Source organism: Vombatus ursinus, unplaced genomic scaffold, assembly GCF_900497805.2.
Source record: "Vombatus ursinus unplaced genomic scaffold, bare-nosed wombat genome assembly UNPS02014770.1, whole genome shotgun sequence".
NCBI lineage: Eukaryota > Metazoa > Chordata > Mammalia > Diprotodontia > Vombatidae > Vombatus > Vombatus ursinus.
In genome coordinates, this window is record NW_020954548.1 from 34,550,654 (window position 1) to 34,575,835 (window position 25,182).

The 25,182-nt window shown below is 36.9% G+C and overlaps 1 protein-coding gene across 2 annotated transcripts in view; it reads right to left on the bottom strand.

Annotated features, from left to right (window-relative positions):
- The window catches only part of CRAMP1 (cramped chromatin regulator homolog 1), a 108,846-nt gene that overhangs the window by 35,749 nt on the left and 47,915 nt on the right, over positions 1–25,182 (bottom strand). For both annotated transcript variants that reach the window (XM_027862955.1, XM_027862954.1), the window contains exon 6: positions 23,204–23,252. In XM_027862955.1, the coding sequence (XP_027718756.1) occupies positions 23,204–23,252 (49 nt within the window). The remainder of the gene's footprint in view (positions 1–23,203; positions 23,253–25,182) is intronic.

Genomic DNA, 25,182 nt, shown 5'->3' on the forward strand with positions numbered 1-25,182 from the left:
TCCTTATTTTACAGTAGAGGAAACCAATGCCAAGACAAGTAAAGTGACTGCTCAATATATCCTGCGGAATAAATGGCATGTTGAACACCAGTCCTCTGACTCAAAATCTAGGACCCTTTCCATTGTGCCATGCCGTCCTCTCAGAGGCAAGGCATATTTTAAAAATTTTATAACTTATTTTATTTTTAACATTTAAAAAAAAATTTGAGCTCAAAATTCTCTCTTTCCCTCCCATTCCTTCCCCCATCTACTGGGAAGGCAGGCAATATGATATCAATTATGCACGTGAAATCATGCAAAACATATTTCCATATTAGCCCCATTCAAAAAAAAAAAGCAAAAAAAATAAAGAAAGTAGGAAAATTATACTTCAGTTTGCACTCAGAGTTCATCAGTTCTCTCTCTGGAGGTGGATAGCATTTTTTCATCATGAGTCCTTTGCAATTGTCTCGGATCACTGTATTGATCAAAATAGACATGTCTTTCACAGTTGATTATCATTACAACATAAGGTGGGGAATAACTGTGCAGGCAACTTGCTAGAGGAGATGGGAAGGAATATGATTAAGGGTTACACATAGAGGGGATGGCCCTGGCAAGAGGAAGGGCCTTTTCATCAGAGACTGAAGTAAAAGAGAAAAAGGTGGAAAAGAAAGCAAGATGTGAGATTGAGAGAAGGGAAAGATATCACAATAAATGTTCTCAATGAAGAATGAGGCAAAGTCCTCTGCTATGAGGATCAGAGGAGGGATGGTGAGAGACTTTATGAGAAAAGGGGGAAAACAGACAATAAAAGGCATGGGAATTCAGAAGAGAGGTCATTGTGAACTGAGATATTAACGGAACATCTTCATGGAGATGATATAGGACTTTAACTGTCTTGAAGGATTACAACAGAGGGCTGGGGAACACACATTCCAGGAGAGGGCAGAGCATAAGCAAAGGCTGAGAAGCGAGAATAAGCAGCATGTTAAGTGACCCCCAAATAACTAGTTTGGCTAGAGTTGAGGATTTCTACAAGGGAGTAGTAGGGGACAAGACTGACAAAGAACCTGCCAGGATGTTGACAGAGTTAACTGATAAGCTGAGTTAACGTTTGACTCTTCAAAGGCAGCCACTGAATATTTTGTAGGGCAAACAATATGACAAAAGTGACATTTCAGTAAAATTTTTCTAGAAGGTATATGCAAGATGGTGATCCTATCACTAGTGGTAAAGAATGAGAAAAGGAGGCTGGATATAGTTAGAAGATTATTACAATGGTCCAGATTTAAGATGAAAATAGAAGAAAAAAAGAAGGGTAGTAACAGGTAGTAGAAAAAAAATTCAATGTGGGAAACATGACAAATGACTTAATAACTGACTGGGACTCCTGGAGGAGAAAGGGTATCAAGCCTGAGTGACATTTCCTCAAATGGGAAAATTAGGAAGTTAAGTTTGGGGAGGAGGGTAGAAGAGAGTGAGACATTTTGGAGTTGATTATGGATCAAGCAGAAATAGCTACTAGGAAGCTGCATCTATGATCTTGAGAGAAAGGTCGGAGCTAGAGATGTGAAAATAACACCACTGAGAATATACGATGGAGTCAAGATGGAGGAGTAGCAGGAAGCAATGCAGGGATGCACCAAAACAAATCCTAATGGGGAAATTAAAAAAAGAAGTCACACTGAATCATCTGTCCAGCCAAGGATGACATACAGAAACAGACAGGTCTGCAGACACTGGGGATGAGGTCTGGTGCAGAATTCTCAGAAGGCAGAGCACACCAGCTCCCTAGGAGAGGCTATGGACCTGAGCAAGAAAAGGTCCTAAACACAGCAGGGCACTAAAATGGAGATAGGTGCAAACTGGCAGCTTTGTTGCCCACTACTCCTCCCAAGGTCACAGATCTAGAGTAGAATGAGAGGAAACTTTTGCCCACATCACTCTACACTCCTCCCTTCACCGCTCCTCAACCAGAGATCTCAGACCCTAGTCAGTATAATAGTTCAGAAGTTCAAGAGAAGTCACTGAATGTTAATGAGTAAGGCAAAAAATAAATCGAGATGGGGCAGTACTAACAGAAACAAGTCGCATCAACATGACTTAATTATTGCTTGAAATAAAAACTACTACTTACTTAAATCAATCAACAAATATTTACTGAGTGCCACCTACTTTGTACAAAGCACAAATAAACTGACAGGAATGATACTAGGTAACAGGGCTGAGATGAAATAAAAAGGCTTGGGGGGGGGTGAGGCTTACTAATCAGAAAAAAGTATGATAACCACACAAAGAAAACTGGTGATTGTCCTATTTTCTTAATTGGGTTAATTTCAAGGAGAAAAAAACCTGTATATACATCCAGATGCCATTTTTATAGATTCTTAAGATTTGAAAAGCATGCTACCTTATCCATCTCCTATGTTCCTCACAACAACCTGTGAATCTGGTACCATATGTATTACTATCCTCATTTTAGAGATGACTTACCCATGGTCACACAGCTAGGATCAGAGGTGGCAGATGAGATAGCAATAAATACTCCTGTACTACACTGCCCTCAGGCAACCAATGAGACTCTTTTTCCTGAGAAAAAGTTCCTGGATTTGATTCTAACCTTGGCCCACCTTTATGAAACATGGAGGCTATTAGTACCTTTGCTGTGCCATAACTTTGCTTTGATACTAAGGACTACATGATAAAAGATCCAAAGGGAAATGGGATGCAGAATTTGGCAAGGGCAGGAATTCTGAAAGGAGTTAGTTTCAAATAACTTCTTACAGTAACTTGTGCATGAGAGAAAACAACTTTTTTTGGCTCAATATTTGTATTTTCATATGGTCAGAAATAACAGGAGGCAAGACCTAACAAGATATGATCACTGTGTTACTTTAACACCTGTGTCTGAGATAATCACATTTTCTGTTAACTGCTATTTTGTAACTTCCTCTCCCCGCCCCCCCCATGCCCCAGCAGTACCCTACCACCACTTGGCCATACATCCCGAAACAAGATTACTTTTTTTTTTAGAGAAATCTTCACCAACCATGAAACTAAGCTTTCTAAAATAAAAGCCTTTTCGTGGGCCTGAAGTTCCTATCCTCAATGGAATAGGACAGTTTAGGATACTGTATCCTAGTACAATTTCTCCTGGAAAGAAGTGTGCTTTTGGTAGAGCATCAGTTGAGAGATGCACCAGGGAACAGGCATGGCCTAAAACTAGAAGGACATCACATTGTAACTACAGAATTCACCCGAGCACAAAGACTATGTCCTATGGAATCCAATAGTCTGTATTCACAAAGGAAGGCAGGAAAAGTGCCACTTTCCTCCAAATTGGGGGAGTGCTATCTTCACAGAGAGACTACACTTTAGGATGTCCTGCTTCTAATACCCCATCATCTGCGACACCAAACTCCAAAGACCATTAGATAGTGATCATCTCCGTTAGTACTGTCCTATCCCAATGCCCTGGGAGCTTCCCTGCACATACCAGGGCTGGACTATGAGGGACAGGCACTGTCCTCTACTGTTAACGATATGCTCAAAAAATGTAGCCATGATCAACACCTCCTAGCTTATCAACTTATATGGGGTAAGCATCCCTGCTGACCTGGTATGAGACAAGCTGACAGAATAGGCTGACAGACTTCAGCCTCATTTTAGATGATGAAGATGTCAGAGCTGAACTTCAGTAGAAGGCATACAGATGCTACAGAGGCCCAGCAGGTTCAGTCTCTGAGGAGGAAGCTAAGGCCTCCTAGATCCTCAGGGAAGCACTGAACAAGAATCCTGACTGTAGCAAATTTCCAGAACACCTCCAAAATTATTTCCACACCTCAGAATCAAATTTCTCTAACCACCAATAACCTGCGCTGAGCCTGCACCCAGGGAAGTGATAGGCTAATCAGGGGCAAAAAAACACTAAAACCTCCGAGTCCTAACAGAAAAAGCTTGTGCTTCTACTCAAGTTTGAGGTGTCTAGTTCCATCCGCCCCTCCCTACTGCAGCACCTCGAGCATCCTTATCTCCCCTGATAAGTGAAGAGTGACAGATGTACCTTCCCCACTCCCCCCTTCCATATTTTGCTGGAGGCCTGGCTTTTAAGTGCCATGTGATTTCACAGTGGTTTCCTCTCTAGCTGATTTCCTTCCAAGACTGGGAGGAAGTAGCAGCTATCATGGGAATGCTCAACCATTTATATTAATTCAGTGGGGAGGGGGAGAAGGAAAGCCTTTTTTCCTTTGCTGTCAACAATGCTATAAACTGCTGAAATGGTATGAAACACTTAGTCTCAAGTTTGAGATGTTTCAATGGCTAAGTTGGGGCACAACACGATAGATACCTTTGACTGCTTTTTTTTTCTTCAAGTAGAAAAGAGAACACCAACAATACTATACAATTAATTCCAAGGAAATAAGGGCTCAGTTGATGGCAGAAATATGAAGATGTACCTCAAATAACCCTAGAAAACTTTGCTAACCTTTGTATTATCTATAAAGTTTAAGAAGAGTTTTTTCCCACAAGTCATTGAATCTTAAAGGAAATAAAAAAAAACAAAGAAAAGAGGGCCTAGAAGTACCAGGTATTAAAGTATTCTATAAAGCAGTACTCATCAAAACATTTTGGTAATGATTAAGAAAGAGAAGGTCAATCAATGAAGCATTAGGTATACAATATACAGAAGCAAACAAGCACAGTGGCGTAGTGTTTGATAAATCCAAAGACTGCTGCTACTGGCTTAAGAACACACTATTCTATGAAAACTGCTTAGAAAGCAAGAAAGAAGTTTGGTAGAAATCAAGTTTAAACCAATATCTGATCTAACGAAGATAAGCCTAATATGACTTAGATAAAGAGAGAAACATCATAACAAATTAAGAGAATCAAGGAAAAAATTACCTTTTAAATGTTAGAAGATGGGTAGAGTTCATGACAAAACAAGGGAAAGGAGCACAGAAATTTACATAAAATTTAAAAGTTTTGCATAAACAAATCCAAAGTTAAGATTAAAAGGGAAGCAGTTAACGAAGGAAAATCTTTGCAGCAAGTGTCTTTGACAAGAGGTCTCGTTCCTAAGACATTTAAAGAAATGATTCAGGTTTATATGAATAAAAGCTATTCCCTAATTGATAAAATAAAGGATATGAATAAGCATTTTTCAGAGGAAGAATCGAGTTATCAATAGATATAAAAAATACTCCAAATCACTACCAGAGAAATGCAAATTAAAGCAACTCTGAGGTTCTACCTCAACATCAAAATGGCAAAGTTGATAAAAACAGAAAATGAAAAGTGTTGGAGGGACTGTGGGAAAATAGGCACATTAATACTTTGCTGGTAGAAATATACATTGGTGCTTTATAATACAATTTAAGGTCTGGAATAGCTAGGCCACCTTCCCCTGCATTTCTTTTCATTAGTTTCCTTGATATTCTGGGACCTTTTGTTCTTCCAAATGAATCTTATTATTTTTTCTAACTCTATAAAATAATTTTTTGGTAGTTTGATTGGTATGGCACTGAATAAGTAAATGCTTAGGTAGAATTGTCATTTTTATTATATTAGCTCAGCCTACCCATGAACAACTGATGTTTTTCCAATTATTTAGATCTGACTTTATTTGTGTGAAAAATTTTGTGATTATGTTCCTAAGAGTTCCTGGGTTTTTTTCGAGAGGTAGACTCATAAATATTTTGTAATGTCTACAGTAAGTTTAAATGGAATTTCTCTATCTCTTGCTGTTAGGCTTTGTTGGTAATATACAGAAATGCAGATGATTTACGTGGGTTTATTTTATAGCCTGCAACTTTGCTAAAGTTGTTTATTATTTCAAGTAGTTTTTTACTTGATTTTCTACGTATATCATCATTTTATCTGCCAAGAGTGATAGCTTTGTTTCTTCTTTGCCTATTCTAATACCTTCAATTTCTTTTTCTTCTCTTATTGCTAAAGCTGAGGTTTCCAGTACAATATTGAACAACAGTGGTGATAATGGACATCCTTGTTTCACCCCCAATCTTATTGGAAATGCTTCCAGCTTGTCACCATTACATATGATGCTGAAGGTTATAGGTAGATGCTATTTATGATTTTAAGGAAGACTTTATTCCTATGCTCTCTAGTGTTTTTAATAGGAATGGGTATTGTATTTTGTCAAAAGCTTTTCCCGCATCTGTTGAGAAGATCATGTGAGCAGAACCAAGAGAATGATGTACACAATAACAGCCACGTTGTGCGATGACTAATATTGATAAACTTAACCCTTCCCAGTAATGCAAGGATCTAAGACATCTCCAAAAGCCTCATGATAGAAAATGCTATCCACATCCAAAGAAAGAACTATGGAAGTTGAATTGCTATTTTTTTCTCTTCTGTTGAGTTTTGTTTCCTCTTTCTGGTGGTTCCTCCTATTGGTTCTAATTTTTACTTAAAATATCACTGATGTGAAAATATGTTTAATAGGAATGTATATGTATATCCTATATCAGATTGTATGCTGTCTTGGGGAGGGTGGTGAGGAGAAAGGGGAAGAAAAATTTTGAACTCAAAAGCATATGGAAGTGATTGTTGATAAATCAAAATAAATTAATAAAAAATTTTTAAAAAGAAATATAAATTTGTCTAGTTATCTTTGGAACTATTCTCCCAAATTTACTAAACTGTGCATATCCTTTGATGCAGTAATATCACTCCTAAGACTATACCCCAAGAGATTAAGGAAGAAAAAAGGATCCGTATGTATGAAAATAGTTATAGCAACTCTTTTTGTGGTGGCAGAGAACTAGAAATTGATGGTAGTGCCCATCAACTAAGGAACAGCTGTTGTCACTTGTCCTTTATTTTCAATCTTCCTTAATCTTAATGCCTTTGCTCTGAAATTACCTCCAACTCTGTGTGTGTGTATGTGTGTGTACATACTTGTATACTCCATTAAACTGTGAGTTCCTTGAGGGCAGGGACTGAGGTGCCTTTCTTTGTTATCACCAGCATTAAGCACAATGCTTGACGCCTAACAGGCATTTAATAAATGCTTGCCAAGTTACTGAAATGCATGGTATTACAAGTTTATATAGCATTTTAGTTTTTGGAGTGATACAGTGGAGGAAGCACTGGCTCTAGGGACACAAGACCTTACTCTTTATTTCCTGACAATATTCTACAAGCCAATGATCCTGGGCCCTTGGCTGTTCCATGAACAAGACATTCCATCTCTTGGCTCTGAGCATTCTCTCTGACTGTCCTTCATGTCTGGAACATTGTCCCTTTTCAACTCTGCCTACTTGCTGACCTTCCTGGGTTTTTTTAAGTCCCAACTAAAATCCCATCTTTTACTGGGAGCCTCCCCCAACCCTTCTAATTCCAGTGCTTTCCTGCTTTTAGCCATTTCTGGTTTCCCTGTATATAGTTTGTTGAAAAATAGGTGTTTTTGCATGTTGTCTCCGCAGTTTACATTGTGAGCTGCTTGAGGGTAGGGGACTATCTTTGGCCTCCTTTTTTATATCCTCAGTGCTTAACACAGCAGCTGGCACACAGTATGTGTTTAACATTTATTAACTGAATGAATACCTATATTCAAATCCTGCCTACAGTGCTTATGATCTGTATGACCTTGGACAAATAACTTACCCTCTCTGGATCTAAATTTCTTCATCAACAGAATGAGGAGACTGATATGAATGGACTCAAGATCTGTTCTAGCTTTACTTGGTTATGTTTTTGTTAATGATTATTAGCTTTGCAATTCTTTTAATTTATTAATTTTTAGTTCTTAGCAATCACTTCCACAAGCTTTTGAATTTAAAATTTTTCTCTCCCTCTCTCTTCACCTTCCTCCCCAAGACAGCATGCAATCTGATATGGGCTCTACATATACATTCCTGTTAAACATATTTTCACATTAGTCATGTTGTAAGGAAGAATTAGAACCAATAGGAGGAACCACAAGAGGAAACAAAACAAAACAGATTAAAAAAAAGAGAGCAAATAGTATGCTTCGATCTGCATTCAAACTTCCTAGTTCTTTCTCTGGACGTGGATAGCATTTTCTGTCATGAGACTTTTTAAAGACAAAGATATCTTCCTAAGGAACGAATATGCTCATGTCAATTTCCCACTCAAAGACTTTGAGTGGTTTTCTAATTATGTGTTCTTTTTTCTATACCATCTTGCCTCTGTTTAAATAGCCAGGGCTTACTGCAACTTGGTATGGTAGAAAAAGCCCCAGATCTGGAGTTATCAGACCTATCCTGGTTTGAATCCTGACTCTACCAGTTACTGGACATGAGACTATGGACAAGTTTCATCTGCAAACTGAAGGCAGTAATACTTGTACATTCTACCTTATAGGGATATTTCAAGAACAGCACTTTGTGAACTATAAAACATTATATAAATGTGAGACTCTTATGTAGGATGCGGCTGTACTCGCATTCATAAAAGGAGAGCACATCCTGAACGAAGGAGATTGTTTACGCAAAGCACAGAGGTAGAAGATGGAGTACTGTATTGAGAATAGCTTCTGGGAACATTTGACAAGATGAGGCAAAGTGACAGGAATGGGGAGAGGTTATCTGCCTTTTCATTTCATTGATATAGGGAACTTCAGGGTGAGGAAACTCCTTCCAAAAAAAGGGAGTTGGGTAGAAGAGTTATGTGTTTTCTGCAACTTGGACCCTGAGAGAGATTGCTCAGGGACATACAGACAGTATATCAGTCAAATCTGAACTTGCTTTAAGGTAACCTCTCTATTCACCTTGGCCCACGGTCTCTTGTGAAGGAAGTTATTTGGAAATAATTGGGAAACGTAGACTGAAGTCATATTGTGGAGGATATGAAATATCCTATTAAGGAGTTTGTACCTTTGAAGAATCCTGATGGGAGGCAAAGGTTTCGGAATGGATCATGGAAATTTACGCTTTAGGAATATTAATGTTCAAGCTATGTAGAATATGGACTGGCTGGGGAAGAAACTGGAAAGAGGGTGATCAAACAGGAGACTACTGAAATACATTAAGTAAAAAGTGATAATGCCTAAACTAGATTGAACGTTGTGAAAGTGAGATTAGAGATAGATGCCAAAGATATTATGGAGGTACAAGGGATAAGACCAGACCTGGCAAATGACTGAATGCAGAGTGGCAAAGAATTTAAAAGTCAAGGATGACTCCAAGGGTGTGAACCTGGGTGACATCCTCAACAAAATACAGTAATTTGGAGAAGGAATGGGTTAGAGATAGATATAATGCATTCTGTCTTGGATATGTTCAATTAGAGATACTTACAGGATATCCACGTAAGGATGACCATCAGGAAATTGGTGACATGATGAAGGGTTAATGTATAAGATCTTCCCTATCCACAGTCCAAGCCAAGGGACAAGGAACTTCCCTAACGTATTGTTCTGGGATTTGTTTCAACCCAGACCCACCTTGGGGAACTATTCCTTAAAAACAGGTCTTGAGTTAAACATCCAGGGACTTCGCCAGTTCCTGGGTATTGATCTGAGACATTTTTGACATAACAAAGATTGTTCTTGAGGTCGGAGAGTTTTGGCCAAAACTCTCAGGTCCTTAGGATTAATCACCTATTCCCTGGCTCCTGCCTTCTTTGTGCAAGGATGATAAAAAGAGTCTTTCTTGGGAAAATGACTTTGGGAGTCTCCCTCGGAGAGGATGCTCTGCCATGGGGACTTTCCCAACCGAGACCCTGACGGCTGTGATACAGGACTCCCCCAGCCAGATGTTCAGGAGTTGGTGCTTCCTCAGATTGGTGATGTATTTCTTCTTCTTTATCTCTCTTTCTGTCAATAGTCTTTGCTTCTAAGATTGTATAGTCATATATAATCACATTTATATGCATGTATGTTTATGATTATTATCATTATTAAATCATTTATAAATCAGAAACAGCGTGAACGTGTCTTTGTGGGTACACATCCAAACGTATGAAACAAATTATAAGTACTGCACAGCCCGCAACACCGGATCGTTCTGTTCTCTCTATCTGTAGCCTCAGTGCTTAGCAAACTTCCTGGAACCCAGCAAGTGCTTAATAAAGCTTCATGTCAAAAGCCATTCTCTCTCATTTAGTCTCAACTTTTAGGTCTAGGCTCCAAGTTCTGTGAGGCCAGACAGATCCTTGATCTTCCCTAGTAGGGTTCTCTGAATGCCTGAGAAGTTATTACATTGATTTCCTTGCATTTCTTATTGGTTAACCTCCTCCCAAGTCTATAAAAGGGTCCTACACTGCATACAATTCCATGACTACTTCTATCTGACATTAAAATGAAACATTTCTTTTTACTTATTAGTTTCCTATTTCTAAGCAATAATTAGGTGCTACCTGAAAATTATGCACAGCAGCCCTCTGTCAACAGCTCAGCTATCAGGTGCCAAGATTTCTAGAGTGTTTTCTAAATAGCTTACATTTCTTAACTCAACAAACAGCCTTAGCATAAAATTGTATGTTCTTTAAAAAAATTGTATTGTCTAAGGACTTCTCTCTCCTTGGTATAGGGCAAGAGGAAGAGGGAGAAGAAAGAGAAAGGGAAAAGAAGGGAGAAAAAACAGGGAAAGAAAAAGTGGAAGAAAGAAGAAAGGGAGAAAAGACAATGACAGAGTGACTGTGGAAGCAAAGTGATGAAGTGGAGAGGGAGTAACAGGATGGAGAGTACAAGGAGCCTTGGTGGGGGAAAAGGGCCAGTTCATCATAAACTAACATAAATGAGAGAGTAAGAGATTATGTCAAAAGACTTTGAGAGGTAGTGTAGGGCAGAAGATGGAGCTCTTGACCAATGACCTATTTTCCTGTTGTTGCATGAAGCAAAGCTCTCTGGTGAAAGATTGAGGGGAAGGAGTTGTGCGAGACATGAAGAAAGAAACAAAATTTAGAACAAAAAACTTCGCTTTTTATAATAGGACTAGGGAGAGGGATTGGGCAATGAAAGGCTAGACCTTAGAGAATGCACAGTATTCTGTGCTGGCGAGTGCAGTAGTCAATTAAGGTAGAAGTACCTCTATAAAAGCAACAACAAAAAAGTTTATATAAATAAAATGAAGACATAAAAAATTTAGAAACAAATCAAATGTTTCTGGCTGTGCTATGCTAACATAAAACTGACCATATTCCCTAAAACTAATCTACAGAATTAGCACTGTACCAATCAAAATATCAAATCTATAACTTATAAAGCTAAATAAAAAATTAATATGGAACAAAAGGTCAAGAATGTCAACGGAAAAAAAATGAAGAAGGTAAAAATGAAAAGGACCCATAATCACTAAATATCAGATTATATTATAAAGCAATAATCAAAACTTTTTAGTACTAGTTAAAAATATAAAATTACATGAATACAATCAAACGATAGACATTTATTGAGCATCTACTACGTGACATACACTGTGCTAGGCAATGGAAATACAAAACCTGTAAAACTGACATAGCCCTTTTAAGGAAGGCCCAGAAACAAACGCATATATCCATTTAATGTTCAATAAACCTAATAACACAAAAATACCGACTATTCAATGAGGAATTGCTTAAAAATTCAGAAAGAACTTCTCTAGTTGGAAATTAGCTTAGAAAAACATCTTATGCCATACACAATTATAAATGAAAAAGTAACCTAAATATAAAAGGTTAAATCTTTCTAAAAAGTGATATAAGAAAAAAATCTTTGACAATTATCATTAATGAAAAATACAAAGGAGAGAGATGTCATGAAAGGAAAAACAACTTTGATTACATAAACTTAAATAGTTTTTACACAAAAGAAAGCAATGCAACTAAAGAGCAAAAATGAGCAAAATTATACATGGGGGAGAATATTTTTATATATAATATATTAAATATATTTTATATATTTATACATATATAATTTATATATCTTTGAAAGAATTCAAATATTCAAAAGCTATAGAGAATAAGCTGAAATATGTCAGTTCCCAATTAATAAGTTCATTGATGAAAAGAGTTAACAATTATATTTTTAAAAGCTCCAAATGCCTATACAAAATCAATTGTTTTAAAAATCAAGATTTTTATGTTACCCCTATTAAATTAGCAAAGATAATAAAAAAGATGAAAAGTCGGTATTTAAGAGGCTGTGGGAATACAAGTATGCTGTTGATAGAGCTATAAGTTGGTTCAATTGTTCTGGAAAACAATTTGGAATTATTTTTTAAAAGTTACTAAACCCTTTATACTTGTGGTAGTGATCCTACTACTGGTATTATACCTTGAAGACAAAAATGACAGAAAGAGTCCTTATGTGCCAAAATATCAACAGATGTACTGTATATTTTTAGCAAGAAGTTGCAAATTAATTTGCCTGCTGATGGAAGCAACAAACTGTGCTATCAAAATGTAATAACATTATTTTGCTATAAGGAATGTTAACTATGCAGAATTGAGAGAAACATGGGAAAGCTTGACTAAAAGATACAAAACAAAAATAGCAGAACCAAAATAACAAACAACTATAATAATACAAACTAGGAGAGCACTAAAAGAGAATTTAAGTAATCATAACAACCCCTGTTGGTTCTAGATGACTAATGTTAGTTAAAACATTCTTCCTTTTTTTTTTCCTGATCAACTATCACATGTCCTGATGGTCACAATGGCTACAATATAGGTTTTGTTTTAACTTTTTAATGGGAATGTACAACAGGTGTTTATTGGGATGAGATTGCTGTGTCTAAAAAAAGAAAAAAAAAAGTTAACATTTAAATAAAATGTACTATATGGCCAAATATTACATACTATGTTTTACATATTTATCCTAATATGTGAGGTCTCCAGGGAAGCAAATATTAGCTTTCAAAGCCACAAAACCCCACTTGTAGCCTAAAGCAATGTAAGCTGATTCATATTATTACACATAGAATAAAATCTCTATGGTGCCCCTTTGTCTGCAGTTGACAGGTATCACTAAGTAATTCCAGTTGATCATAAATTAAAAACCTCCTTCTTTCCTCCTTTCATTTTAAAACTTATCTGTGTTTATGTGGTGTCCCCTAGAAGAACGTCAGCCCTTCAAGTGCAAGAACTGCTTTGTTTTTGTTTTATTATCTCAAGTGACTAGTACAGTCCCAAGAACAATAGCAGACACTTAATAAGTGCTGAACTCAACTCTAGTTCTATACAGCATTTACATAACGACTATTCTATTTTAGGGACTGTGATAAAAACAAAGCACAGGAGAGAATATGTGAGTGTAGGCAAATGCCTGAAACTACTCTGGTTTTCCAAACACCAAAACCTTATTGTTTGCCTATAAAAAGGTCCTTGGGGGCTTGATAATTTAAATTCCATTCAATCTCTAAATCCTAAGAGCCTAAAATCAGAAATCAGAGTTCTAGTCCCACTTTTAAAATTCCCCAATTCACTTGCACTCTCTTGTTTTCAACATGCTCACTAACTGCTTAAGGCAAAAAATTTCAATAGACTTTAAGAACTCATTAGGGGAAACCCCTAAACCCAGTAACTAAGAAGGATGAAAAGTCTCATTTGTACTGAGGACTAAATATTTCCATGTAATCAAAGATAGTATTAAGAATTCCAGATCCCTTCTGAATCACTAATCTTAACTAAACTATTTCAAATGCTCTGAAAGGTCCAGGCAAGACATTTCTTGCTTGTGCTTTCTATGCTCAGAAATTTGATGTAGTTCATTAAACAATTATTTACTGTACACCTCTCATAAGCAAAGCATTATTATAGACACTGTGAGGCCTACAGGAACACAGAAATAACTCCTGTCCTAAAGGACTTTAAACTCTGACTGAACAAAGTACACATAAAAATGAATCTGGAAAACAAGTATCAGGCAGCACATGATTATATGGTAGCATGTTACAGAAAATTGAGGAACTGAGAACGGCACAGGTAAAGATAAGCATGTGGTGAGATTATTAAAGGAAGGATGCTTATAAAAAATGAGTTCACAGCTAAGTATGAGGAAAATACAGAAATGTGATTTATAGCACTCAATAAAGGAGAGACTATTAAGAGAAAAAGCAGAAAGACAAAGTCGGTAGTGTATGTGGGGGTCAGGAATGAAATGGCCTGAAAAGAATGAAGAGAGCATTTTGGAGACTAGAAAATGTTAAGACTGGAGAGGTCCAGGGGTCAGTTCTTTAAGAGGTTCTGACTGCAGGGCTAAGAAATTCGGAGACACATAATTCAGTGGAAAAAGTATTGGATTTAGTGTAAAGGAACTTGGGTTTGAGTCCTGGCTCTGTCACTTACACTTTCAGCCTCAATTTTCTCATTTGTAAAATGGAGACAGAGTTTGGTATTGCTGGACTAAATGGCCTCTAAAGTATTTTTTAATTCAATCTCTGATCATATGATTTCATTCAATAAATAATTACGTATTCCATTGAAGGGTCCTGCACAAAGAAAGGATATGATAAAAGGATCACTGTGGACAAATCAGCTTGCCAGCATTCTGTGGAAGGGACTAAGGAGGAGACAAAGAAACCCAAAGTTAACCTACTAGAGCAAACCCATATGGGAGAGGATTTGGGTTTCACCTAATATTTTGTCCTTTATAAATCTCAAAATAGTTTCATATAGTTACTCCATTTGAGTATTCTTATGAGGTAGGGCTTTTATCCACACTTTATAAAAATAGCACTGGATTTGGCTAGGAAGGATTGTTAGATTACAAGCAATTAAAGAAAGAGAAAAAGATATAAGCATAAATCACTAATCTGAAGGGTTTTTAAAAAATAATTAATTTATTTTTAGTTTTAAAAATTCACTTCTATAAGATTTTGAGTTTTAAATATTCTCCCCCTCCCTCCCCAATACAGTGGGCAATCTGATAAAGGCTCTACTTAGACATTCATATTAAACATATTTTCACATTAGTCATGACGTAAAGAATAATTAGAACTAATGGGAGGAACCACGAGAAAGAAGAAACAAAACAAAAGAAAAGAGGAGCAAATTCAGACTCCAAAGTTCTTTCTCTGGATGTGGATAGCATTTTCCATCCTGAGTCTTTTGGAGTCATAGTAATGATACAGTTCTCAAGAGTTACAAGTATCATCTTCCCTTGCAGGAATGTAAACACTTTGTCCTTATTAATAATATGTTGTTTTTTCTTTCCTATTTACCTTTTTACACATCTCTTCAATCTTATATTTTAAGATCAAATTTTCTGTTGAGCTCTGGTATTTTCATCAGAAAGGTTTGGAAGACACATGTTTCACTGAATATCCATCTCCTCCCTGAAGGATTATGCTCAGTTTCACTGGGTAGCTGATCCTTGGTTGTAATCCAAGCTCCTTTGCCTTATGGAATATCCTATTACACACCCTCTGATCTTTTAATGTAGAAGCTGAAAGGTCCTGTGTAATCTTGATTGTGGTTCCATGATATTTAAATTGTTTCTTTCTGGCTGCATGCAGAAGATATCTCTTTGACCTGGTAGTTTAGGAATTTGGCTACAATATTTCTTGGCATTTTCAATTTGGGATCTCTTTTCAGGAGGTGATCAGTGGATTCTTTCGATGACTATTTTACCTTCTGGTTCCAGGACCTCAGGGCACTTTTCCTTGATTTGCTGAAAGATGCTGTCTATAATCTTTTTTTAAATCATGGTTTTTATGTAAACCAGTAATTTTTAAATTGTCTCTTCTGGATCTGTTTTCTAGGTCAGTTGTTTTACCAATGAGGTATTTTACGTTTTCTTCTTTTTTTTTCATTATTTTCTTTCTGTTTCACTGATTCCTGATATCTTATACAGTCATTAGCTTCCACATGCCCAATTCTAATTTTTAACAAATTGTTTCCTTCTATTGGATGTTGTACTTCTTTTCCATTTGGCCAATTTTACTTTTTAAGGAATCTTCTCTTCAATGAGTTTTTGTGCCTCTTTTTCCATTCGGTTAATTCTACTTTTTAAGGAGTTGATTTCTTCAGTGTACCTTTTTTCCATTTGGTCAATTGTATTTTTTCAAGGATGTTCTATAGTCAATTTTCGTCCTTCTTTTCCCAAGCTATTGACTCTTTCTTCCATACTTCTCATTTCCTTCCTCAATTTTTCTTTTCCCTCTCTTATTTGACTTTTAAAATCCTTCTTGAGCTCTTCCAAGAAGGCTTTTTAGGCTTAAGACCAGTTCATATTCCCCTTTGAGGTTTTGGATGTGGGTATATTGACAATGTTGTCCTCTTCTGAATTTGTGCCTTGATCTTCCCTGTTCCCATAAGAATCTAAGGTCATTGTCCATTTCTGCTCTCTGCTCGTGGTGTTTGCCTGTTTCCTGGCTTTTAAAGTTGAGCTCTCCTGCTGGAGCACAAGGGGCACTGACCCAAGGTTTTTGTGCTGGGAGACTGTGACCTGGTCAATGGCTTTGTGCGCTGGGGCCTTAATTACTGGCATCTGGAGGCTGTAGGGATCTGGCAGCTTATCTGGTGCTGAGCTGGAGTCAGCAGCACTGGAGCTCTCGGGGTGAGGGTGGAGAATCTGGCCCCTGGAGGATGCCTGCTTACCCAGGCTTCTTTAAAGCACTCAAATGTTTGGCTGCTGGAGGATATTTGCCAGTCTGGAGCTGTGCAGAAGCACTAGGAGATCTGGCGGCTGGAGAATGCCAGTGCAAGTGGTGGTTTTCTGAGTTGGTGTTTACTGCTTCCCCTGCCTGTACTGAGGCCCTTGGGGGGTGGGGTGGGGGGGGAAGAGGTTCCTGGTGTTAGTACTTGCCTGCTCCACCACCCTGGGGCTCAGGATCTCTCCCTGGTTTGCTGAGGTGGGGCTTGCTGGGATGCTTCCTGTCCTGTACTGCTCCCTCCACTCCAGAGCAAAAGGGACCTTTCCCATTAATCCCCCAAGCTTCCTGGGCTACAAGACTGCTATACACCATATTTCTGCTGGCATAGCTGCTCTAGGGTTTTTCCTGGGGTGATTATTATCTGGGCTTTCAAAGGTCAATAAGAGAGGGAAAGACTGACTTACTTCTTACTCCACCATCTTGGCTCCCGCTAAAGTCGTTTTTAAAAGAAAAAAGAAACAGGACAGTATTTGGAAGGGAAAACAAGTTTAAATGAAGGCTTTTTCTAAGATAAAAGAGGAGTTGAGTAAGTTTACAATGAACAGAGAGGGAAAGCTAAAGCTATTAGAGTAGGAAAAATTGAATTTGAGGATAAAGCCCTAGAAGGCAGAAGTGTAAAACATTATAACCCTCAATAAATAGCTACTGAGCACCTACTACACAGAGAACATGAGGATTTTCCTGAGTGGGAAGATAATTTATTCCTCTGAACTTAAAGGGAATGAGAGGATGAACGCAGAGTTCCACTGACAGAACAAGTGACACAGATAGAGAAGCTTGCCCTTGAATGATGGTCTTGAACTTCTCAGTGAATTGTGAGGTGAGAGCATTAGTTGAAAGTAATAAAAGAGAAGCCCAAACTAATGAGAACAATGAACCAAGGGATGAGAAATTAGCAAATGCCAAAGTCAAAGTTTCAGTGACTGGACGGCACAAGTCAAACCCTTTCCACATTTTCTTCATCACTTGAGGTGATAAAATGAAAAAGCACCAAGAAAGATGGAATACTAATAACTTAACATTAATGTCACTTTACACATGTTATCTTATTTGAGTCTAACAACAATCTTGGGAGGCTATTAACAGAGGTATTATTATCTCCATGTTACAGATGAGGAAGCTAACAATGGACTTGTCCAGAAACGAGGCTATAAAATATTTATTATAGGTGAAATTTGAACACAGTTCTTCTGGCTCCAAGTTCAGCACCTTATATGATATAACAAGCTGCCCATGGAAAGAAAAACCTCTAAAATTAAAATATATTGTGAAAGCGTATCCCTAAACAAGGAAACCTGGAAAGGGGGTTCCATGAAGTATTTGACTGTACTTTTGGTCTCTTTGTCCCACTTACTAAAGATAGTTATTAAAAGCATCAACAGAAGTAAGTCCTGATGGGAAAAGATAAGAAGGAACTGTCACTACACAGTCCAACGAGGACAATACCTAGTGAGGTCCATCTCCTAAACACCTAGAACAGATCAAAGAAGAGGGAAAGGTCCAACATGGCCTACAATATTTGTAACAGCACTTGTGTTGTAGCAAAGAACTGGAAACAAAGTGAATATCCATTAACTGAGGAATGGCTGAAAAAAAAAATTATGGTATATGAATGGAATGGAATGGTACTATACTTTCCGTGCCTTAAGAAAGGACCAGAGGGAAAGGGTCAAAGAAAGCCTGAAGGATTTGAATGAACAGGTACAGAACCCACCTCTTGACAAAAAGATGCTTTGCTCCAGATCTTAAGTAAAATATACATTTTTGGACACTGCCAATAGAAGAATTTGTTTTTGCTTGGCCAGGCATATTTTTTCACGAGGACTTTGTTTTTGCTTCTCTTTCCAATTTGGAGGAGAGGTGTAGGAAGAGGATGTTAAATTTTTAAAGGTCATAGGGTCATTTTTTTAAATGAGAAGATTACAGAAAGAAGGCTGAGTGGCCAGACAAGGAGGATAGCTTAAAAAACCACCAGTTGATCTTATTATATATTACAAAAAAAAAAAAAAAGAAAGAAAGAAAAGAAAGCTGTAGATATGTAGATCCATTCCATTTGGTGCTTTTTAAAATTCAGGATAAAAGTAAAAATTGATAAAAAAATAAAGTTGAGGCAGAATGAAAGGAGCAGAACTTGGAAAACAATTTATACAATGATTACAACACTGTAAAGGAAAATAACTGTGAAATACTTAAGAGCTATGTTCAATGAAATGACCGATCATAATTCCAGAAGACTCATGAAGAAGTATGCCTCCAACCTCTTGGTAGATTAAAGACACAGAATGAAAAATCAATCTTCAGATATGACCAATGTGTGAATTAACTTTGTGTCAGCATATATGAATGTATGTATGTTATAATACAGGGTGACTGGGAGATGGGGGGGGAGGATTATGATGATCTGTGGGTAAATAAAAACAAATAAAAATAAAATAAAGTAAAGTAATAAAAAAGTAAGAAAAGATAATCAATGGATCACTAAAAATAAGCAGAAGAAACCAGGAGAAAGCTTAGAAGGGGACACACACAAAGCACGGTACTGTTGGAACTTTTTAAACTTGAAATGTACTTTTAAAAAGGCAAGGTGTACGTGGTTGAGATTCACCATTTCATATACAGTCCTTTTTTCTGTTCTTTTCACGAAGTAATGTACATTTTTGTTAATGTTTGTCAAGTTTATAAAAATGCAACGGCAATTTTTAAAAAAAAGATGGCTTGAGTTTTTGAGCCATGGCAACTGGGAAAATAGTGGTGCCATAAATAAAAATTTAAAAGTCCAGAATGGACAAATAGACTTAAAGATACCAAAGACTTCCTAGGTAAAAAGTAAAAGTTTCTGTTATGGCAATGTTATTCCCCCACTTCCCCCCAAAGTCAAGAAATATTGATCACATCGTTCCATTTTTTAGGCTCAATAACCATATAAGGTAAGAACAAATATTTACAAGTCTCACTTCAAATTAAATATAACACTAATAGAGAAAAATAGGTCCTCTAAAGTAGTATGAGTTTAATACTGCAAGAAAAACTCTTCCTAGCTGACAGTCTAAGGCACTCTATATAAATTCAATTCAGCTTCCTATTTCTTGCAAAGCATTGTGCTATGGCTAGGCCCTAGGCAGAGGTTCCCAAAGTGGGCTACACTGCCCTCTGTGGGGTGCTGGAATGACTTGGGGTGGGGAGGGAGTAGCCTTGGGTACAATTGGGGGTTACTGAATAAAAGTAAGGGAACAGTGGAAGCACAAGGAAAGAAGAGAAAAAAATTATGAAGAACTGTTTGTACATGTTTCATCTGTTGTGTAACAGAGTTAAAGCTGTAATGATGATATTATTTTCAAAATAAACACACAAAACGTCTAGCACGGATTGGTAGGAATATGTGTATATAATGACTTGTTTACAATACAATACTATACAGTTACTTGACGCAATACTGTGCCATCAAAATTTCAATGCAGGGGGCAGCTACGTGGCGCAGTGAATAGAGCTCCGGCCTTGCAGTCAGGAAGACCTGAATTCAAATCTAGACTCAGACACTTGACACTTACTAGCTGTATGACCCTGGGTAAGTCATTTACCCCAACTGCCTCACCAAAAAGGAAAAAAAAAAAAAAAAATCAATGCAAGAAAAAAACCACAAATCTACAATAAATTATCAAATTTGAGATGCATCATTTAAAAAAAATTATATTTTTGAAATCACACAAAAAAAACAAAAACATTAAAGGGTTAGAGAAAGTAGATTCCCAGGGGGGCATTGAGTAATTTTTTATTTTTTTAAAGGAGACAGCAGGCCAAATAAGTTTAGGAACCTCTACCCTAGAGGTATACGTTTACGCTCTTTTACCAGTTTATTACTGGTAATACATTTACTGGTAATACTGGTAATACTGTTAAACATTTGTTACACTAAACTTTTTCACATAAAAACAATATTAAAGCCAATCTGGATGAACAAAATGGAACATGACCAAGGTCATTTCAAAGAAAGTTTTCTGGAAAAATAAGGATGGACTATTTACCTAAAAATTCTATTAGTGTTAAAAATCTATTACATTTGAATAATGATGGGAGAATAAAACACACACAACTTCTAATAAATTAAAATATAAACAAATGTGGGGAAAGCAATCACATGAAAAACTTCTAAATCTCTTTCAAAACACTTCCATTCCATTAACCCACCTTTTGTGCAAAAAGTGCTACATAAAAAAGGGATTTTACTGTAATATGCTTAAGTGCTCACGTGGAAGAGAACGCTGTGCTGACTTACAAGACAAGAGCAGATCTGCTCTTTTCCAGAACAGTTCCCAGTAGCCTCCCATTCCAGGTGTTCGCTTTAAGCTATCTAGTACAGATATTCTCTAGTACATGGTGTTTTCTAGTACCAAACACTGAAGAATGTATTGTCCATTCCTCAGTTTAAGGCAAAAAGTCCAACGTACAGTACCATTCTAGAAGGGGATTCTGATCAAGCAAGGACATCAGTGGAATAGTTCCCTCTGACTTATTTAGAAAGAGTGAATTCAAGAATAAATGGGGGGTGGGATAGGATGAAAGGAAATATAGTTAGTTTTCCACAGCATGACTACTATGGAAGTGTTTTGCGTGACTACACATGTATAACCTGTATCAAGTTGCTTGCCTTCTCAATGAGGGTAAGTGGGGAAGGATGAAGGGAGAAAATTTGGAACCCAAAGTTCCAAAAACAAATGTTAAAAACTGTTTTCACATGCAACTAGGAAATACAAGCAATGAGGTATAGAAATCTATCCTGCCCTACAGGAAAACAAAAGGGAAAGGGGGAGATAGAAGGGAGGCAGATTAGGGGAAAGGGTATTCAGAATGCATGCCATCTTGGGGTGGGAGGAGGGACAAGATGGGGAGGAAATTTGGAACTCAAAATCTTGTGGAAGTTAATGTTAAAAACTAAAAATAAATAAATAAGAAAAAAAAAAAAGAAGAGAGCCCAGTGAGAACTTGGGGCAGCAGAGATGTACATTAGTGGGGATATGGATCCCTGGGGGATTTTTCCACTGTGTCAGTATTTGCCTATGCTGGTATTTCTGGGACAGGTCTCCTGAGTCGGTCAATACTTTGAACTATCTGAGGTATTAGGCATGGGCACCCAAAGGCAATGATGCTTTTATATCCCATGGATAGAGATAGTTACTTCCTTCAATAGATTTGCCAAGCCCTACCTTATTTTCTTAGAGCTTCCTGTTTCACAGGTTTCAGGATACTTGCTGTCAGGGTGGTGCATTCCTGACAGAAGGCAGTGGTCATGGCATGTTGCATAAAATAGGTGTTTAATAAATGTGGAATGTTGTTAAGTTAAAAAAAAAAAAGTGAATTCAGAGGATATAGGATTAGAATACTTCACTACAAATCTGCCAGGCACTGATGGATTTATATTGGTTTTATAACATGACACTGATGAAGTTAGTAAAATCAAAGTAGGTTTTAGGAACCTGTTGTTCTGACACAGTCCTATCTTATTCAACAATTAGCAGAAACAATAGCAAATAATTAGCTATTAGATTTACTGGTAACCAGTTAGCTGATTTACTGATGATATTCATGAAGCTATAAAGTTTGTTAAACTATGTTTTCTGAGGGAATACCTACCCACCTGTTTATGTACACACAGCCATTATGTCTTTTAGCCAATTAATTAGGAATAATTTAAGGTAGAAATTACGAAGTCAAACAAATAACATAATAGCTTGTTAATTCCAGCTGCAAATGTATCTATTACTAGAAACCATTGAAAGAGATAATTATTATCTGTAGCTAATCACTGTATCTTTACTTATTCAGATGACAATGAATTGTGCTTTTGTAGGGAGGAAAGGAAAGGGAGAAGAAGGGGAAAGGAGAAGGGAAATGGAAAGGGGAAAAGGGAGAGGGAAGGAAAAAAAAAGGAAAGAATAAATGCCAGTACTTTGTAAAGAAAGGAGGCTCAGTCAGCATCCACAATGTGCTATGTTGGCTGGCCTTTTTTCTTCTGCATCTTTAATATCACCCGTAGCCTTTAAATCCAAGAGGAAAACTGGAGATCAATATAAACTTTTAACAAAATCATGAGATGTACTGGCAAAGGGAGAATGCGCCTGTATGCAGATATAAAAGATTACAGAATGGATCAACAACAAAATAGCAGTCAGGACAATGTAAAGAGGCTTTGATCAAGTCCTACAGCAAGGGTGTGGAACCTGCAGTTTGGAAGCCACATGTGGGTTTTTAGGTCCTTAAATCCTCAAAAGGATTTGTTCTGAAAACTTTGACTTAGTCAAAAAGCTGCACCCAAGGACCTAGAAGATTACATTTGGCCTTGAGGTTACATGTTTCCCACCCTTGCCCTATAGAATGCTCAGATACTCTTAAGCAATATCAACTGCCTTTCTTACTTTCAGTATGGTCAAATTTTTAAGGAAGATGGGGTAGGGGAAACCAACAAGTGTGATTTTTTTTCCAACAAATATTCTCAGATCTATTATGAAATCAGTTTTCACTGGAAAAAGAGAATTAAAAAGTACACAGAGTAAAGATATATAGCGTTAAAATTAATCTGTCAAACTCCTCCAAAAGAATCAGGATACTTAACCAATCAGCAGAGTTCATTAATAATAGAAAATAAAATGCTGACTTACCCAACTTGAATAAGTTCATTCAGTTTTGTGGCATTCTTATCATCCATACCTTCAATTGAAAAAGAAAATACTCAAATAAGAATATGATACAATTAAGTCACAAAATTCAAGTTCTGGTCATTATTGCTCTAAGGATCAAATCTAAATTCCTTAGCCTGGCATTTAAGATACTCCACAATCCAACCCCATCCTTTTAATATCATTCCTGACTTTACTATCAACATTCTTTTATGACCAAACTAGTTTATCCACAGTTCTCAGAATGTGACAAGATTAACAGCCTTTGTTCTTCTGAAATACTCTCCCTTCTCCTCTCTAGCCATGTGAACCCACCACTTTTTCAAGATCCACCTCAAATTCCCACATTCCCTATGAAGATTTCCTTACCCTCAACACTATGAAATTTCTTCCCCCCTCACATCTCCTATTGCAATGGTCTGCACCACTCACTTGACAATTATATTCAATTTATACATCTTTGTGTCTCAGGGTCGAAATAATACCCTGCACCTGTACACAGTTAAGTACTCCATAAAACTTTTAGTTTGTTTAATGATGTAATTTGCCATAATATATAATCTGAATGAAACATATTGTGCTCTAAAGCAAAATAAGGAGCTGTTCCAATGTAACAAAGAGAACAAAATTAAAAATTTAAAAAAATTTAAAATTTAAAATTTAAAAAACTAAAAAAAAGAAAACAAAAAAAACCAAAGATTATGCGTTGAGTAGGTCTTTGGTCTGCATGTATGTGTGTAAGCACATTAACTATGTTTAGAAGGCCTTAAACCAACTACGAAATGAGTGGAGAGAGGGGGCAGTATCTTGCCCATCACCAAGTTCCCTGCCTACAGAAGTTGTCAAAGTGACAACAGTTTGTTACATAAATCATAAGCTCAGAAAACCAAACCAAAACAAATCACTATTTTCTTGGATCTACACTATCTATCTGTTGTCAAGGGAATAACACAAAATGCAATTCTGCTAATCTTAGATACTGTATAAAGGAAAATTAAAATTGTATACCTATTGTGGTCATAGATTATTTGTTGCACACTTAAGCAATCGTTAATAACTAAATCTAGGGGCAGCTAGGTGGCACAGTGGATAGAGGACCTGAGTTCAAATCCGACCTCAGACATTTGACACTAACCAGCTGTGTGACCCTGGGCAGGTCACTTAACCCCAACTGCCTAAGCAAAAAAGAAAAAAAAAATTTAAAAAAATAACTGAATCTAGATTCCTTATGGATGTATAATGAATGGTAAAGGAATTAACTCTTCCACTATGGTACTAGAAAGTCAATCCCAAGGAATTTATCAAATTATCTGGGTTCCAAAGACAGGAAAATGAGATGACTGCCAAGTGATACAATTCCTTCAATTCTACAAAACTCTAGAATATTCTGCCTTCAAAAAGTCCATTTGGATAAGAGCTGGAGGGAAAACAATATTGCAGCCAATATTTACATAGTGTTTTTTACAAAACTGTACACATTATCTCATTTGATTTTCACAAAAGCCTAATGAGGTGAGTGTTAAAATATTATCCTACTGATTAGTTGCCGAGTTTTGTTGCTTCTACTTCCAAAACATCTCTCTATGTGTCCTCTTCTCCGATTCACAAAACCATGACTCTTGCTCACACCTTCATCACAGCTTGCCTGGATTTTACTCCTAACCCAGCCCTCCATTTATCCTCCACACAGCTACTCTCATGTCTGACTGTGTCACTTTCATGTTCAAAAACTGCCAATGCCTTCCTGTCATCTCTTTATTACTCTTTTATGGTTGTTTCCAATCATTTTGTAATCATTGCATGTATTGATTTTATGGTTCTGTGTAGTTATTTTTTACAGGTGGTATTTTTAATGTAAATAGTATCTTATTTCTTCCTCAATCACATGTAATGATAGTTTTCAACATTTTTTTTTTCTGAAATACTCTCCCTTCTCCTCTCTAGCCATGTGAACCCACCAC